The sequence below is a fragment of the Schistocerca americana genome, chromosome 11 (assembly GCF_021461395.2).
Source record: "Schistocerca americana isolate TAMUIC-IGC-003095 chromosome 11, iqSchAmer2.1, whole genome shotgun sequence".
NCBI classification, from domain to species: domain Eukaryota; kingdom Metazoa; phylum Arthropoda; class Insecta; order Orthoptera; family Acrididae; genus Schistocerca; species Schistocerca americana.
In genome coordinates, this window is record NC_060129.1 from 181,518,600 (window position 1) to 181,537,974 (window position 19,375).

The following is a 19,375-nucleotide window of genomic DNA, read 5'->3' on the forward strand; positions in this document are numbered from 1 at the left end:
TATCATTTAGCTACAATATAGCAGGTCAGCAACTTGAAGCAGTTAATTCCATAAATTATCTGGGAGTACGCATTAAGAGTGTTTTAAAATGGAATGACCATATAAAGCTGATCGTCGGTAAAGAAGATGCCAGACCTAGATTCCTAGAATCCTAAGGAAATGCAGTCCGAAAAGAAAGGAAATAGGTTACCGTACACTTGTTCGCCCACTGCTTGAGTACTGCTCAGAAGTGTGGGATCCGTACCAGATAGGGTTGATAGAAGAGGTAGAGAAGATCCAACGGAGAGCAGCGCGCTTCGTTACAGGATCATTTAGTAATCGCGAAAGCGTTACGGAGATGGTAGATAAACTCCAGTGGAAGACTCTGCAGGAGAGACGCTCAGTAGCTCGGTACGGGCTTTTGTTGAAGTTTCGAGAACATACCTTCACCGAAGAGTCAAGTAGTATATTGCTCCCTCCTACGTATATCTCGCGAAGAGACCGTGAGGATAAAATCAGAGAGATTAGAGCCCACACAGAGGCATACCGACAATCCTTCTTTCCACGAACAATACGAGACTGGAATAGAAGGGAGAACCGATAGAGGTACTCAAGGTACCCTCCGCCACACACCGTCAGGTGGCTTGCGGTGTATGGATGTAGATGTAGATGTAGATATCATTGCGAACGTGGATAGATGACTGCACAGTACGTCCATTCAGTGTTAATTCTCGAACACACACTCAATCAAAGCATATCAGACAGAGCTCTATATATTTCTAACGCCTCGAGCATAGTGCTTAATTTACGATCTCTCTGCGTATGAGAGTCACAGAGAATTCTCGTGTCTGAGGGTAAAATTAGAGAGTGAAAGACCCTCATCACACTGTCATTGACCAACCAGCCCTGCAGCACAGTTAGCGAATTAATCTGCAACCGACCAGAAGTAGATCGCTACACTCCATCTCTCTTGAAGGAAGGGAACTTTCCGAGACCTCACCAATCCAAGTGCACAAGATTTCTCGAGATGCCCCCATGTCGAGGAGGTTAAAACTCCTTATCGATGTATAGTAACAGATTTCAAAGTGTCCTGATGTAATAGCAGATGGTTAAGAAGAACAAGAAACGAATGACTTTTATGCGTGATGGAGCTCCAGACGGATGGAGTTCGACGCATTATTACGTAAATCAACCAAGCTATCAACTCTAAAGCATTGTTCTAGAGTCTAGGATCGGTGCGTGGAAGGTATAGGTAAGGGAGAACATAGACACACGCGCTCCTAAGGCTACCACGTTCCGCGCTTAAAACGGGCTATAATGCTAGATCGCCTGCATTTTCAGCCTATCAGTCGTGTGGAATTTAGCGCTGTTAATATTCCAATGTAAGAAATACACTACTGGCCATTAAAATTGCTACATCAAGAAGAAATGCAGATGATAAACGGGTATTCACTGGGCAAATATATTATACTAGAACTGACACTTGATTACATTTTCACGCGATTTCGGTGCATAGATTCTGAGAAATCAGTACCCAGAACAACCACCTCTGGCCGTAATAACGGGCCTTGATTCGCCTGGGCATTGAGTCAAACAGAGCGTGGATGGCGTGTACAGGTACAGCTGCCCGTGCAGCTTAATCACGATGCCACAACTTATCAAGAGTAGTGACTGGCGTATTGTGACGAGCCAGTTGCTCGACCACCATTGGTGAGAGATTCGGAGAATGTGCTGGCCAGGGCAGCAGTCGAACATTTTCTGTATCCAGAAAGGCCCGTACAGGACCTGCAACATGCGCTCGTGCATTATCCTGCTGAAATGTAGGGTTTCGCAGGGATCGAATGAAGGGTAGAGCTACGCATCGTAACACATCTGAAATGTAACGTCCACTGTTCAGAGTACCGTCAATGCGAACAAGAGGTGACCGAGACGTTTAACCAATGGCACCCCATACCATCACGCCGGGTGATACGCCAGTATGGCGATGACGAATACACACTTCCAGTGTGCGTACACCGCGATGTCGCCAAGCACGGATGCGACCATCATGATGCTGTAAATAGAACCTGGATTCATCCGAAAAAATGACGTTTTGCCATTCGTGCACCCAGTTTCGTTGTTGAGTACATCATCGCAGGCGCTTCTGTCTGTGATGCAGTGTCAAGGGTAACCGCAGCCGTCGTCTCCGAGCTGATAGTCCGTGCTGCTGGAAACGTCGTCGAACTGTTCGTGCAGATGGTTGTTGTTTTGCAAACGTCCCCATCTGTCGACTCAGGGATCGAGACGTGGCTGCACGATCCGTTACAGCCATGCGGATAAGATGCCTGTCATCTCCACTGCTAGTGATACGAAGCCGTTGGGATCCAGCACGGCGTTCCGTATTACCCTCCTGAACCCACCGATTCCATATTCTGCTAACAGTGATTGGATCTCGACCAACGCGAGCAGAAATGTCGCGATACGATAAACTGCAATTCCGATAGGCTACAATCCGACCTTTATCAAAGTCGGAAACGTGATGGTACGTATTTCTCCTCCTTATACGAGGCATAACAACAACGTTTCACCAGGCAACGCCGGTCAACTGCTGTTTGTGTACGAGAAATCGGTTGGAAACTTTCCTCATGTCAGCACGTTGTAGGCGTCACGCCTGGCGCCAGCCTTGTGTGAATGCTCTGAAAAGCCAATCATTTGCATATCACAGCATCTTCTTCCTGTCGGTTAAATTTCGCGTCTTTAGCACGTCATCTTCGTGGTGTAGCAATTTTAATGGCCAGTAGTGTATATTTCAAGCGGATGACATACATTCTTCTTCCCAGTTTCTCTATGATATACTATGTTATCGAACCGTAAAACGAGGAAACTACTTCCTTAAAACATTGGCTCTATGTGATATGAGTACAATATAGCTTTCCGGAGATGTATAGCACCCACTGTTCATATCTGATCACGGTTCGGAAATTATACTATGCCTGCACCAGCCCTATATGAAGTGATCGCTGGTAACGGCGAATACCTCTTACAAGGAAACAGATAAACGCATAGCAGCAGCGTCCAACATGTGAAAATTACCAGTCACTCCGTCACTAACTCTGTAAACAGCGCATATGTCAGGCAAATGTATACACGGGGATTGCACTGCCTCGCAAGCACCTACCGCTAACTTAGTTATGAAGCTGAAGTCTTGATTTTACTCCTAAGATGCGACAGGGGGATGGAGTACATCACATAAATCATAGTTCGTTTAGAGGAATGTGCCACGTCTCATCACACATGAGATGGAAGTCCTCTGGTGACTGACAGGTTTACTGTTAACGATCGCAAGTAGACAGTGCTTTAAACCACATACAGAACACGTGGCTGTATTCGAGTCGAACGCATACTATGTCACGTGACTGATGCATGCTGACAGAACGGTGGAAAAATTGACCTGCAGCAAATTCACACATCTCTAGAATGTATCATCAGTCAACCATCAAATCGTACTTCGTTAGAGCTCCATGTCAATCGATCACCCCATCCACTCTCCGTTACCCTTTAACACAGATGCATGTAAGTTCAGAGGCGGATGGTTGTCAAACACAGTAGTCAACTCGCATGTATCACTGACACCTCAACAGACATACAGTATAAAGCTGCCTCGAAGAAGAAAAAATTGACTGCTTCCCTAATTCCCTTCGCTTCCATGTCGACGTTTTCTCGGATTCCTCTTGCTGCCGCATACTCGCCCACCACGTACAAATTGTTCTGCTCAAACCAGAAGATACGCAAGTACTTCCTCAAGTTCCCCACATTTCGGTGTATATCGGTCAATTTATAGCTATTCATCCGTTACTTTGCGCAATTCTATCGATTTTTCTATGTCAGTTCTATCCACGCAATCATGACATAACCTCTCGTACTGTTTATATGAAGACAGTAACTGTTCTTGAAAGAACAGATACCGTTGATGACCGTTGAGCTTTTCCCTGGAATAAATGATGACTAACTGAAACCCTCAGCTGCCGACAGGTGTTGTTGACATACCTCGATGTGGACAGCTGAAAATGTGTGCCCCGACCGGGACTCGAACCCGGAACCTCCTGCTTACATGGCAGACGCTCTATCCATCTGGGCCACCGAGGACACAGATGAATAGCGCGACTGCAGGGACTTAGCCCTTGCACGCTTCCCGACTGTCCTGCCATGTAAGCAGGAGATCCCGGGTTCGAGTCCCGGTCAGGGCACACATTTTCAGCTGTCCACATCGAGGTATATCAACAACACCAGTCGGCAGCTGAGGGTTTCAGTTAGTCATCATTTACTCTCGTTCTGTGTTCTAAAATTGCTTGTAAATGTAGCGCAGCTGCCAACACCAAGCCCAAATGCATAGATCGGGAGATGTAGTATATCACTGTAATCGATTGTGCCCAGTCACCTCCACATTTGGAGAGCGTTTGCTCCGTTTTCTGTATGTCTGTATATATTCATGTGTCGCGGATGGCTACCAGGATCCGAAGTAGACCACAGTTAGCGTTCGAAGGCGGATCCACCACACATTACATCTGGAGCGATTTTGGGGTGCGGATCCACAATATGCAACACATGGGGTAAGGTTTGAAGGTGGATCCGGCACTCACAATGTACAAAGCGGTGTTGGGATGCAGATTAATAATATACCACATCCGAGTTAGCATTCGAGTGTGGATTTGCTGTGCACTATACAGGGTGAGTCACCTAACGTTACCGCTGGATATATTTCGTAAACCACATCAAATACTGACGAACCGGTTCCACAGACCGAACGTGAGGAGAGGGGCTAGTGTAATTGGTTAATACAAACCATAAAAAAATGCACGGAATTACGTTATTTAACACAAACCTACTTTTTTTCAAATGGAATCCCGTTAGTTTTGTTAGCAAATCTGAACATATAAACAAATACGTAATCAGTGCCGTTTGTTGCATTGTAAAATGTTAATTACATCCGGAGATGTTGTAACCTAAAGTTGACGCTTGAGTACCACTCCTCCGCTGTTCGATCGTGTGTATCGGAGAGCACCGAATTACGTAGGGATCCAAAGGGAACGGTGATGGACCTTAGGTACAGAAGAGACTGGAACAGCACATTACGTCCACATGCTAACACCTTTTTATTGGTCTTCTTCACTGACGCACATGTACATTACCATGAGGGGTGAGGTACACGTACACACGTGGTTTCCGTTTTGGTTCAAATGGCTCTGAGCACTATGGGACTCAACTGCTGAGGTCATTAGTCCCCTAGAACTTAGAACTAGTTAAACCTAACTAACCTAAGGACATCACAAACATCCATGCCCGAGGCAGGATTCGAACCTGCGACCGAAGCGGTCTCGCGGTTCCAGACTGCAGCGCCTTTAACCGCACGGCCACTTCGGCCGGCTGGTTTCCGTTTTCAATTACGGAGTGGAATAGAGTGTGTCCCGACATGTCAGGCCAATAGATGTTCAATGTGGTGGCCATCATTTGCTGCACACAATTGCAATCTCTGGCGTAATGAATGTCTTACACGCCGCAGTACATCTGGTGTAATGTCGCCGCAGGCTGCCACAATACGTTGTTTCATATCCTCTGGGGTTGTACGCACATCACGGTACACATTCTCCTTTAACGTACCCCACAGAAAGAAGTCCAGAGGTGTAAGATCAGGAGAACGGGCTGGCCAATTTATGCGTCCTGTGAAACGCCCGTCGAACATCCTGTCAAGGGTCAGCCTAGTGTTAATTGCGGAATGTGCAGGTGCACCATCATGCTGATACCACATACGTCGACGCGTTTCCAGTGGGACACACTCTATTCCACTTTCTTAATTCAAAACGGAAACCACGTGTGTACGTGTACCTCACCCCTCATGGTAATGTATGTGTGCGTCAGTGAAAAACACCAATAAAAAGGTGTTAGCATGTGGACGTAATGTGCTGTTCCAGTCTCTTCTGTACCTAAGGTCCATCACCGTTCCCTTTTGATCCCTACGTAATTCGGTGCTCTCCGATACACACGATCGAACAGCGGAGGAGTGGTACTCAAGCGTCAACTTTAGGTTACAATATCTCCGAATGCAATTAACATTTTACAATGCAACAAACGGCACTGATTACGTATTTGTTTATATGTTCAGATGTGCTAACAAAACTAACGTGGTTCCATTTTTAAAAAACGTAGGTTTGTGTTAAAAAACGTACTTCCGTGCATTTTTTTATGGTTTGTATTGACCAATTCTACATCTACATCTACATCTATACTCCGCGAGCCACCTTACGGTGTGTGGCGGAGGGTACTTATTGTACCACTATCTGATCCCCCCTTCCCTGTTCCATTCACGAATTGTGCGTGGGAAGAACGACTGCTTGTAAGTCTCCGTATTTGCTCTAATTTCTCGGATCTTTTCGTTGTGATCATTACGCGAGATATATGTGGGCGGTAGTAATATGTTGCCCATCTCTTCCCGGAATGTGCTCTCTCGTAATTTCGACAATAAACCTCTCCGTATTGCGTAACGCCTTTCTTGAAGTGTCCGCCACTGGAGCTTGTTCAGCATCTCCGTAACGCTCTCGCGCTGACTAAATGTCCCCATGACGAATCGCGCTGCTTTTCGCTGGATCATGTCTATCTCTTCTATTAATCCAACCTGGTAAGGGTCCCATACTGATGAGCAATACTCAAGAATCGGACGAACAAGCGTTTTGTAAGCTACTTCTTTCGTCGATGAGTCACATTTTCTTAGAATTCTTCCTATGAATCTCAACCTGGCGCCTGCTTTTCCCACTATTTGTTTTATGTGATCATTCCACTTCAGATCGCTCCGGATAGTAACTCCTAAGTATTTTACGGTCGTTACCGCTTCCAATGATTTACCACCTATGGCATAATCGTACTGGAATGGATTTCTGCCCCTATGTATGCGCATTATATTACATTTATCTACGTTTAGGGAAAGCTGCCAGCTGTCGCACCATGCATTAATCCTCTGCAGGTCCTCCTGGAGTACGTACGAGTCTTCTGATGTTGCTACTTTCTTGTAGACAACCGTGTCATCTGCAAATAGCCTCACGGAGCTACCGATGTTGTCAACTAAGTCATTTATGTATATTGTAAACAATAAAGGTCCTATCACGCTTCCCTGCGGTACTCCCGAAATTACCTCTACATCTGCAGATTTTGAACCGTTAAGAATGACATGTTGTGTTCTTTCTTCTAGGAAATCCTGAATCCAATCACAAACCTGGTCTGATATTCCGTAAGCTCGTATTTTTTTCACTAAACGTAAGTGCGGAACCGTATCAAATGCCTTCCTGAAGTCCAGGAATACGGCATCAATCTGCTCGCCAGTGTCTACGGCACTGTGAATTTCTTGGGCAAATAGGGCGAGCTGAGTTTCACATGATCTCTGTTTGCGGAATCCATGTTGGTTATGATGAAGGAGATTTGTATTATCTAAGAACGTCATAATACGAGAACACAAAACATGTTCCATTATTCTACAACAGATTGACGTAAGCGAAATAGGCCTATAATTATTCGCATCTGATTTATGACCCTTCTTGAAAATGGGAACGACCTGCGCTTTCTTCCAGTCGCTAGGTACTTTACGTTCTTCCAGCGATTACGATAAATTGCTGATAGAAAGGGGGCAAGTTCTTTAGCATAATCACTGTAGAATCTTAAGGGTATCTCGTCTGGTCCGGATGCTTTTCCGCTACTAAGTGATAGCAGTTGTTTTTCAATTCCGATATCGTTTATTTCAATATTTTCCATTTTGGCGTCCGTGCGACGGCTGAAGTCAGGGACCGTGTTACGATTTTCCGCAGTGAAACAGTTTCGGAACACTGAATTCAGTATTTCTGCCTTTCTTCGGTCGTCCTCTGTTTCGGTGCCATCGTGGTCAACGAGTGACTGAATAGGGGATTTAGATCCGCTTACCGATTTTACATATGACCAAAACTTTTTAGGGTTCTTGTTTAGATTGTTTGCCAATGTTTTATGTTCGAATTCGTTGAATGCTTCTCTCATTGCTCTCTTTACGCTCTTTTTCGCTTCGTTCAGCTTTTCCTTATCAGCTATGATTCGACTACTCTTAAACCTATGATGAAGCTTTCTTTGTTTCCGTAGTACCTTTCGTACATGATTGTTATACCACTGTGGATCTTTCCCCTCGCTTTGGACCTTAGTCGGTACGAACTTATCTAAGGCGTACTGGACGATGTTTCTGAATTTTTTCCATTTTTGTTCCACATCCTCTTCCTCAGAAATGAACGTTTGATGGTGGTCACTCAGATATTCTGCGATTTGTGCCCTATCACTCTTGTTAAGCAAATATATTTTCCTTCCTTTCTTGGCATTTCTTATTACACTTGTAGTCATTGATGCAACCACTGACTTATGATCACTGATACCCTCTTCTACATTCACGGAGTCGAAAAGTTCCGGTCTATTTGTTGCTATGAGGTCTAAAACGTTAGCTTCACGAGTTGGTTCTCTAACTATCTGCTCGAAGTAATTCTCGGACAAGGCAGTCAGGATAATGTCACAAGAGTCTCTGTCCCTGGCTCCAGTTCTGATTGTGTGACTATCCCATTCTATACCTGGTAGATTGAAGTCTCCCCCTATTACAATAGTATGATCACGAAACTTCTTCACGACGTTCTGCAGGTTCTCTCTGAGGCGCTCAACTACTACGGTTGCTGATGCAGGTGGTCTATAGAAGCATCCGACTATCATATCTGACCCACCTTTGATACTTAACTTAACCCAGATTATTTCACATTCGCATTCGCTAGTAACTTCACTGGATATTATTGAATTCTTTACTGCTATAAATACTCCTCCACCATTGGCGTTTATCCTATCCTTGCGGTATATATTCCATTCTGTGTCTAGGATTTCGTTATTGTTCACTTCCGGTTTTAACCAACTTTCCGTTCCTAATACTATATGCGCACTATTTCCTTCAATAAGAGATACTAATTCAGGAACCTTGCCCTGGATACTCCTGCAGTTTACCAATATTACGTTGACTTTTCCTGTTTTTGGTCTCTGAGGACGGAGTTCTTTATCAACGATGATAATGTCCTCTCTGGTAAGCCGTCAGGTATTTTATCGTTTCGCCCAAGGGGGGGGTCCCTCTAACCTAAAAAACCCCCGTGTGCACGCCACACGTACTCTGCTACCCTAGTAGCTGCTTCCGGTGTGTAGTGCACGCCTGACCTGTCTAGGGGGGCCCTACAGTTCTCCACCCAATAACGGAGGTCGATGAATTTGCAACCATTATAGTCGCAGAGTCGTCTGAGCCTCTGGTTTAGACCCTCCACACGGCTCCAAACCAGAGGACCGCGATCGACTCTGGGCACTATGCTGCAGATATTAAGCTCAGCTTGCACTCCGCGTGCGATGCTGGTTGTCTTCACCAAATCAGCCAGCCGCCGGAAGGAACCAAGGATGGCCTCAGAACCCAAGCGGCAGGCGTCATTCGTTCCGACATGTGCTACTATCTGCAGCCGGTCACACCCAGTACGTTCAATAGCTGCCGGAAGGGCCTCCTCCACATTACGGACGAGACCCCCCGGCAAGCACACCGAGTGCACACTGGCATTCTTCCCCGACCTACCCGCTATTTTCCTAAGGGGCTCCATAACCCGCCTAACGTTGGAGCTCCCTATGACTAATAGGCCCGCCCTCTGTGACTGTCGGGACCTTGCCGGAGAATCGGCCACTGGCCCAACAGGCGAGGCATCCTGTGGTGGCTCGGAAACGATGTCATCACCACTAGGAAGCACCCCGTACCTGTTGGAAAGGGGTAAGGCAGCTGCCACGCGGCCAGATCCCACCTTCGCCTTTCGGCCAGGCACGCGCGAGCCCACCACTGTCCGCCATTCACCCTGGAGTGATGGCTGACCGGTAAGATGCTCACTGCCGGAAGACGCAGCGACATCAGGGGTTCAATGTGATTCCAAGGCCACCGAAGTAGGCATAGGTCTCACCACAGTTGCCCCAACGCCACTACGAGCCGACGCCTGCGCCTCGAGCTCGATGAGCCTAACAGACAAAGCCTCCACCTGCCCCCGAAGAGTGGCCAATTCTCCTTGCGTCCGCTCACAACAACCACAGTCCCTACACATGACTATGTTTACCCTACAAGCGAACGGTGTACTCGCCTTATTAGCAGCAGGAAATCGAAGTGCTCTCTCACTGACGGTCTAACCGACACTGAGCTGTTCTAACTAACAAACAAAAGCCTGTACGATACGAGGGTCGATAGCAACGGCGATACTGTACACTACACTGTTATTAAAATAAACGGTTGTGTCTAGTAGGCACTCAAACACGCAAGAAATTACAAAAATAAAATAGTAACTACCCAGATAACTGAAAATAAAATGTACCTGTTTGAAGCTCGTAAAAATGTGTAACAAGCGAACGGTGTACTCGCCTTATTAGCAGCAGGAAATCGAAGTGCTCTCTCACTGACGGTCACTAGCCCCTCTCCTCACGTTCGGTCTGTGGAATCGAGTCGTCAGTATTTGATGTGGTTTACGAAATATATCCAGCGGTAATGTTAGGAGACTCACCCTGTATATCTGGACTGAAGTTTGGAGGCGGATCCACCACACATCACATCTGTGACAGGGTTCACAGGTGGACCAACCACGCGTTACGTCTGGACACGTATTCTATCTTCGAAGTTTGGTCCACCAGCAGAGGGGAATGGGTCCTGGGAGCCGTCTGTGACACATACATATACACAGACATAAAGAAAACAGAACAAACGCTCTCCAAATGTGGAGGTGGCTGAACACAATCGATTTATCTGATCTACCCATCTACTCTTCAGCATTTGTCTGTAGCACCACATTTCAAGAGCCTCTATCCTCTTGTTGTCTAAACTGTTTATCGTCCGTGTTTGACTTCCATACATAGCTACAATCCATCCAAATACTTAAATCAGTCCTCAGTGTTAACAAATTACTCTTCTTCAGAAACGCTTTTCTTGTCATTGGCAGTCTACTGTCATCAGTTATTTTGCTCCCCAAATAGCAAAACTCATTTACTACTTTAAGCGTCTCGTTTCCTAATCTAATTCTCTCAGAATCAGCTGATTTCATTGGATCGCATTCGATTATCCTCGTTTTGCTTTTGTTCATGTTCACCTTATATCCTCTTTTCAAGACACTGTCCATCCATTCAACTGCTCTTGCAAGAACTTTGCAGTCTCTGACACAATAAGAGTCTCATAGGCAAACTTCAAAGTTTTTATTACTTCTCTCTGGACTTTGATTCACACTTCAAATTTTTCTTTTGTTCCCTTTAGTGCTTGCTAAGTATACAGATCGAATAATATTGGGGTTGACCACAGCCTGTCTCACTCCCTTCTCAACCTCTGCTACCTTTCGTGCGCCACGACTTTTATAATTGCCGTCTGGTTTCTGTACAAATTATAAATAGCCTTTCGCTCCCTGCATTTTACCCTTGCCCTCTTTAGAATTTGAAAGAGACTATTCCAATGAGCATTGTCAAGAGCTTTCTCTAGGCCTACAAATGCTAGAAACGTAGGTTTGCCTTTCTATCTTCTACGAGAAGTCGTAGGATCAGTATTGCCTCAAGTGCTGCTACATTTCTCCTGAACCCAAACAGATCTTCCCCGAGGTCAGCTTCTACCAGTTTTTCCAATCTTCTGTATAGAATTCGTGTTAGTATTTTGCAGCCATGGCTTCTTAAACTGACAGTCCGATATTTTTCACAAATGTTAACACCTGCTTTCTTTGGAATTGGAATTGTTAAAAATGGCTCTGAGCACTATGGGACTTAACATCTGAGGTCGTCAGTCCCCTAGAACTTAGAACTACTTAAACCTAACTAACCTAAGGATATCACACACATCCATGCCCGAGGCAGGATTCGAACCTGCGACCGTAGCGGTCGCGCGGTTCCAGACTGAAGCGCCTAGAACCCCTCGCCCTCGGTCACACCGGCCGGCCTGGAATTATTATATTCTCCTTGAAGTCGGAGGGTATTTTACCTGTCTCATACATCTTGCTCACCAGATGGAAGAGTTTTGTCATGCCTGGCTCTCCAAAAGCTATGAATAATTCTAACGGAATGTTGTCTACTCCTGGGGCCGTGTTTCGACTTTAGTCTTTCAGTGCTTTGTCAAATTCTTCACACAGTATCATATCTCCCTTACCATCTTTACCCACAGCGCGGCCCATTAGTCGTAACTGGGCCAAATATCTCACGAAATAAGCGTCTAACTGAAAAACTACAAAGAACGAAACTTGTCTAGCTTGAAGAGGGGAACCAGATGGCGCTATGGTTGGCCCGCTAGATGGCGCTGCCATACGTCAAACGGATATCAACTGCGTTTTTTAAAATAGGAACCCCCATTTTTATTACATATTCGTGTAGTACGTATAGAATTATGAATGGTTTAGTAAGACCACTTTTTTCGCTATGTGATAGATGGCGCTGTAATAGTCACAAACATATGGCTCACAAATTTAGACGAACAGTTGGTAATAGGTAGATTTTTTAAATTAAAATACAGAACGTAGGTATGTTTGAACACTTTATTTCTGTTGTTCCAATGTGATACATGTAGCTTTGTGAACTTATCATTTCTGAGAACGCATGCTGTTACAGCGTGATTACCTGTAAATACCACATTAATGCAATAAATGCTCAAATTGATGTCCGTCAACCTCAATGAATTTGGCAATACGTGTAACGACATTCCTCTCAACAGCGAGTAGTTCGCCTTCCGTAATGCCGCACCATACATTAACCCGCCAAGGTCGCTGATGTTTCACTTGTCGCAGTCAACGTGGATTTTCCGTTGCCCAATTGTGCATATTATGCCGGTTTACGTTGCCGCTGTTGGTGAATGACGCTTCGTCGCTAAATAGAACGCATGCATAGAATCTGTAATCGTCCAGTAATTTCTCTTGTGCCCGGTGGCAGAACTGTACACGACGTTCAAAGTCGTCGCCATGCAATTCCTGGTGCATAGAAATACTGTGTGGCTGCAATTGTTGTTGATGTAGCATTCTCAACATCGACGTTTTTGAGATTCCCGATTTTGACGCAGTTCGTCTGCTACTGATGTGCGGATTAGCTGCGACAGCAGCTAAAACACCTGCTTGGACATCATCATTTGTTGCAGGTCGTGGTTGACGTTTCACATGTGGCTGAACACCTCCTGTTTCCTTAAATAACGTAACTATCCGGCGAACGGTCCGGACACTTGGATGATGTCGTCCAGGATACCGAGCAGGATATTTTGATCACAATAGGCATACACCAACACGTTATAGACAATTTCCGCAATTGGTAAACGGTCCATTTTAACACGGGTAATGTATCACGAAGCAAATACCGTCCGCACTGGCGGCATGTTACGTGATTCCACGTACTTATACGTTTGTGACTATTACAGCGCCGTCTATCACAAAGCGAAAAAAGTGGTCCAACTAAAACATTCATATTTTTTTACGTACTACACGAATATGTAATAAAAAATGTGGGTTCCTATTTTAAAAAACGCAGTTGATATCCGTTTCACCTATGGCAGCGCCATCTAGCGGGCCAACCATAGCGCTATCTGGTCCCCCCCCCCCCTTTCAAGCTAGACAAGTTTCGTCCTTTGTAGTTTTTTCGTTAGACGCTTACTTCGTGAGATATTTGGCCCGATCACTATCAACGGACCACCCTGTATATTCTCTTTCATTTCCATAGTATCAGCCTCAAACACATCTCCCTTGTATAGACTCTCCGTATACTCCTTCTACCTTTCAGGTTTCCTTCTTTGCTTAGGACTGATTTTCCATCCAGCCACATGGCCGCAACGAATGCTTACAGCTAGATTTTTCAACAGAAACACGAGTGACATAATGCCGTGTGCAACTTCTCTTGTGATTTTCTCGGAGCTGCCAGCGTCCTTATTAGGACATTTTGCTGTTTTAATGGCCTGCTAAAGGTTTTTATTACGTTAGAAGCAAATAAGTGACCCCAACGTCGTGGGTTCCCCTTGTTAGAAAAGTATTGTGCATACAGGTGATAAGTTGTCGTGGCTTCCCCTTGTTATAATTCAGCTGTGCATACAGGTGATAAGCTGTCGTGGCCCCCCCCTTGTATGCAACTTTCGTGCATACAGGTGAGAAGCGGCAGCCAGCCTACCTTGAGCTTGAGCTTCTTCTCGGGGTGGTCTGCGTCGGAGCGGGTGGTGACGACGGCGGGGGCGCCTTTGGTGGCCGGCGCCGCGTCGCCCTGCATCGACTCCACATTCTTGGTGCGGATGAGCTTGCTGAACAGCGTCAGTCCGTCACGCTTCAGCTCTGCGCGGTCCACGTTGCCCAGTGCGCCCAGGTTCAGCTTCATCGTGCCTGCACACACAACGCAAACACGTTCAGTATCCACACATGCTCTGCACACTTACACTGAAGCGACAAAGAAACTGGTATGGGCATGCGTATTGTAATCCAAGGATATGTAAACAGGCAGAATACGGCACTGTGGTCGGCAACACCTGCATAAGACAACAACTGTCTGGAGCAGTTGTTAGATCTGTTACTGCTGCTACAATTTAAGTGAGTTGGATTGTGGAGTTATAGTTGCGCACGAGCGATGGGACACAGCATCTCCGAGGTAGCGATGGTGTGGGGCTTTTCCTGTACGACCATTTCACGAGTGTACCATGAACATCAGGAATCCGTTAAACATCAAATCTCCGACATCGCTGCAGACAGAAAAAGATCCTGCTAGAACGGGACCAACGACGACTGAAGAGAATCGTTCAACGTGACAGAAGTGCAATCCTTCCGCAAATTCGAAGTAATTCTACAGTCAATGGCACATAAAGCAAATAAATCAGCAGGTCCAGATGGAATCCCACTTCGGTTTTACAATGAGTTCTCTATGGCGTTGGGCCATTGTATAGGTTACGTTTATCGTGAATATCTCATCCGGCCCAGAGTCCCCAGCGAGTGGAAAAAAGCGCAGGTGACTCCAGTACATACGAAGGGTAAAAGAACAGACCTTCAAAATTACAGACCAATATCCCTAACTGGTTTGCTGCAGGACCCTTGAACATATTCTCAGTTCGAATATAGTAAATTTTCTTGACACTGAGAAGTTTATGTCCAAGAACCAGAATGTTTTTTAGAAAGCACTCCTTCGGCGAAATTCAGCTTGACATTTCATCACATGTTATACTGCGAACTATGGATGAAGGGCAACAGGCGGATGCAATATTTCTAGATTTCCAGAAGGCGTTTGAGACGGTGCCCCATTGCAGCCTGTTAAGGAAGGTACGAGCATATGGAATAAGTTCCCAGATACGTGAGTGAATCCAAGAGTTCTTAAACAATAGAACGTAGTATGTTGTCCTCGACAGCGAGTGTTTATCAGAGACAAAGGTATCGTCAGGCGTGCCCCAGGGAAGTGTGATAGCACTGCTGTTGTTTTCTGTATACCAAAGGATTTGGCGGACAATGTGGGCAGCAATCTGTGGTTGTTTGCTGATGAAACTGTGGCGTATCGTAAGATGTCGAAGTTGACAGACTTTAGGAAGATACAAGGCGAATTAGACAAAATTTGCAGTTGGTGTGATGAATGGCAGCTAGCCCTAAATCTGGAAAAATGTAAGTTAACGCGGGTGAGTAGGAAGAACAAACATGTAATGTTCAGATACAGTATTACTAGTGGCCCACTTGACACAGCCGGCCGCTGTGGCCGAGCGGTTCTAGGCGTTTCAGTCTGGAAACGCACCACTGCTCTGGTGACAAGTTCGAATCCTGCCTCGAACATGGATGTGTGTGCTGTCCTTAGGTTAGTTAGGTTAAAGTAGTTCTAAGTTCGAGGGGACTGATGACCTCAGATGTCAAGTCCCATAGTACTCAGATCCATTTGAACCATCTACTTGACACAGTCAAATCATTTCAATATCTGGGCGTAACGTTCCAAAGTGCCGGCCGAAGTGGCCGTGCGGTTAAAGGCGCTGCAGTCTGGAACCGCAAGACCGCTACGGTCGCAGGTTCGAATCCTGCCTCGGGCATGGATGTGTGTGATGTCCTTAGGTTAGTTAGGTTTAAGTAATTCTAAGATCTAGGGGACCGATGACCACAGCAGTTAAGTCCCATAGTGCTCAGAGCCATTTGAACCATTTTTTTTCGTTCCAAAGCGATATAAAATGGAACGAGCATTTGAGAACTGTGGCAGGAAAGGTGAGTGGTTGTCTTCGGTTTTCTGGGAGAATTTTAAGAAAGAGTGATTCATCTGTAAAGGAGACCGCATATAGGACACTGGTGCGAGCAACTATTGACTACCGCTCGAGTGTTTGTGATCCGCATCAGGTCGAATTGAATGAAGACATCGAAGCACTTCAGAGACGCTCTGCTAGATTCTTAACTGGTAGGTTCGAACAACACGTAAGTGCTATTGAGATGCTTCGAGAAATCAAATGGGAATCCCTGGAGACAAGGCGATGTTCTTTTCGGGAAAACTGTTGGGAAAATTTAGAGTGCCGGCATTAGAAGCTGACTGCCAAACAATGCTACTGGGGCGAACGTACATCGCCCATAAAGATGACGAAGATAAGATACGAGAAATTGGGGCTCATACCGAGGCATATAATTAGTCGTTCTTCTATCGCTCTATTTGCGAGTGGAGCAGGGAAGGAAATAATAGTAATACAAGGTACCCTCCGCCAAGCACCGTACGCTGGTTTGCATGGTAGCTATGTAGATGTAGAATAAACAACACAAAGACACAACAAAAATGTTCGATTCGCTTGTGGAAATTTACCAGACGTATCAAACCATCCTCCTACTAGGCGTGTTTTTTTAAGTAAGTACCGTTTTGAAATAAAAAATGACGTGCTAAAATATCTCAATAATTTAATTTTTACATGAAAGCGTGTACCTTAATCTACGCACTGACGCCATTACAGTCTTATTCTTCCTTGTTTACGTTGTGTACCGAGTGTTTAAGATGCCTCCGATAATGGTGAGCCCCACCGACGGTGAAGTAGGGGCTGTTCTAATATTTCTTTGTGCTAAAGGCCTAAATGCGGTCGATATTCATCATGAGATCTGTACAGTTTAAAGAGAAAACATTATGAGTGATGGAATGGTAAGAAAGTAGGTGAGAGAATTTAAAGATGGCCGCACAAATGTGCACGACGAACAACGGAGTGGGCGTCCTTCGGGCGTTAATTAAAGTTTGGTGCAGGAAGTGGACAATAAGGTGAGAGAAAACAGACGCTTTACGATTTCCTCCTTGCGGGGTGACTTTCCTAATGTTTCTCGTAGCGTTTTGTATAGCTTTGTGCCCACGTTGGGTACCGAAAATATTGACGGATGTGCACAAAACCAAACGTTTAGGCGATGCATTGACTTTCCTTGAGCGGTACCACAACGGCGGCGATGACTTCTTAAGCCAAATTGTTACGGGCGATGAAACATGGGAGGCCTACGTCACACCAGAATCAAAGCAAAAGTCCATGGAAGTTGAGCAAGGGCGTCGTTTTGCTGCAAGACAATGCCCGTTCGTATGTGGCGAATCAGACCAAAGATCTCATCACATCTTTTCGATTGGAAACTCTAGATCATCCTCGGTACAGCCCCCAACCTTGCGCCCAGTGACTACCATCTGTTCCTGCACTTGAAGAAACACCTGGGCGGTCAGCGTCTTCGAGACGGTGACGAAGTCAAAACAGTGGTGATGCAGTGGTTAACAAGTCAGGCGGCAGACTTCTATGACGATGGTATTCGAAAACTGGTACAACGTAATAAGTGCCTCAATATTGACGGAAATTATGTAGAAAAGTAGATTAAGGTACAGGTTTTCATGTAAAAATAAAATTATTGAGGTATCTTAGCACGTCTTTTTTTAATTTCAAAACGGTGCTTACTTAAAACACAGGCCTCGTACATACAGGGAGAAAGGCAACGTTATACACTACTGACCATTAAAATTGCTAAACCAAGAAGAAATTCAGATGATAAACAGGTATTCATTGAACAAATATAATATACTAGAACTGACGTGTGATTACATTTTTACGCAATTTGAGTGCATAGCTCCTGAGAAATCAGTACCCAAAACAACCACCTCTGACCGTAATAACGGCCTCGATACGCCTGCGCATTGAGTCAAACAGAGCTCGGATGGCGTGTACAGGTACAGCTGACCATGCAGCTTAAACACGACATCACAGTTCATCAAGACTAGTGACTGGCGTATTGTGACGAGCCAGACGTTTTCAATTGGTGCGAGATCTGGAGATTGTGCTGGCCAGTGCAGCAGTCGAACATTTTCTGTATCCAGAAAGGCCAGTAGAGAACCTGAAAGATGAGGTCGTGCATTATCCTGTTGAAATGTAGGGTTTCGCAGGTACTGAATGAAAGGTAGAGCCACGGGCCGTAACACATCTTAAATGTAACGTCCACTGTTCAAAGTGCCGTCAATGCGAACAAGAGGTGACCGAGACGTGTAACCAGTTGGCACCCCATACCATCACGCCGGGTCATACGCCAGTATGGCGATGACGAATACACGCTTCCAATGTGCGTTCACCGCGATGTCGCCAAACACGGATGCGACCATCACGATGCTGTAAACAGAACCTGGATTCATCCGAAAAAATGACGTTTTGCCATTCGTGCATCCATGTTCGTCGTCGAGAACACCATTGCAGGCGCTCCTGTCAGTGATGCAGCGTCAAGGGTAACCGCAGCCACGGTCTCCGAGCTGATATTCCGTGCTGTTGCAAACGTCGTCGAACTGTTCGTGCTGATGGTTGTTGTCTTGCAAACGTCCCCATCTGTTGACTCAAGGGTCGAGACGTGGCTGCACGATCCGTTACAGCCATGCGGATAAGATGCCTGTCATCTCGACTGCTAGTGATACGAGGCCGTTGGGATCCAGCACGGCGTTCCGTATGAGCCTCCTGAACCCACCGATTCCATATTCTGCTAACAGTCATTGGATCTCGACCAACGCGAGCAGCAATGTCGCGATACGATACACCGCAATAGCGATAGGCTACAATCGGACCTTTATCAAAGTCGGAAACGTGATGGTACGCATTTCTCCTCCTTAGACGAGGCATCACAACAACGTTTCACCAGGCAACGCCGGGCAACTGCTGTCTGTGTATGAGAAATCGGTTGGAAACATTCCTCATGTCAGCACGTTGTAGGTGTCGCCACCGGCGCCAACCTCGTGTGAATGCTCTGAAAAGCCAATCGTTTGAATATCACAGCATCTTCTTCCTGTCGGTTAAATTTCGCGTCCGCAGCACGTCATCTTCGTGGTGTAGCGATTTTAATGGCCAGTAGTGTACGTACGGCTGGTGGCTTAGCCTATGGCGGAGAAAATGTGTTCG

At 45.7% G+C, this 19,375-nt stretch overlaps 1 protein-coding gene across 1 annotated transcript in view; it reads right to left on the minus strand.

The window, feature by feature from the left end:
* Nucleotides 1–19,375, minus strand: part of LOC124553832 (probable cationic amino acid transporter) — a 673,643-nt gene that overhangs the window by 426,769 nt on the left and 227,499 nt on the right. Inside the window, exon 2 of the mRNA XM_047127822.1 lies at nucleotides 14,167–14,372. Within this exon, the coding sequence (XP_046983778.1) occupies nucleotides 14,167–14,367 (201 nt within the window). The 5' untranslated portion in view covers nucleotides 14,368–14,372. The remainder of the gene's footprint in view (nucleotides 1–14,166; nucleotides 14,373–19,375) is intronic.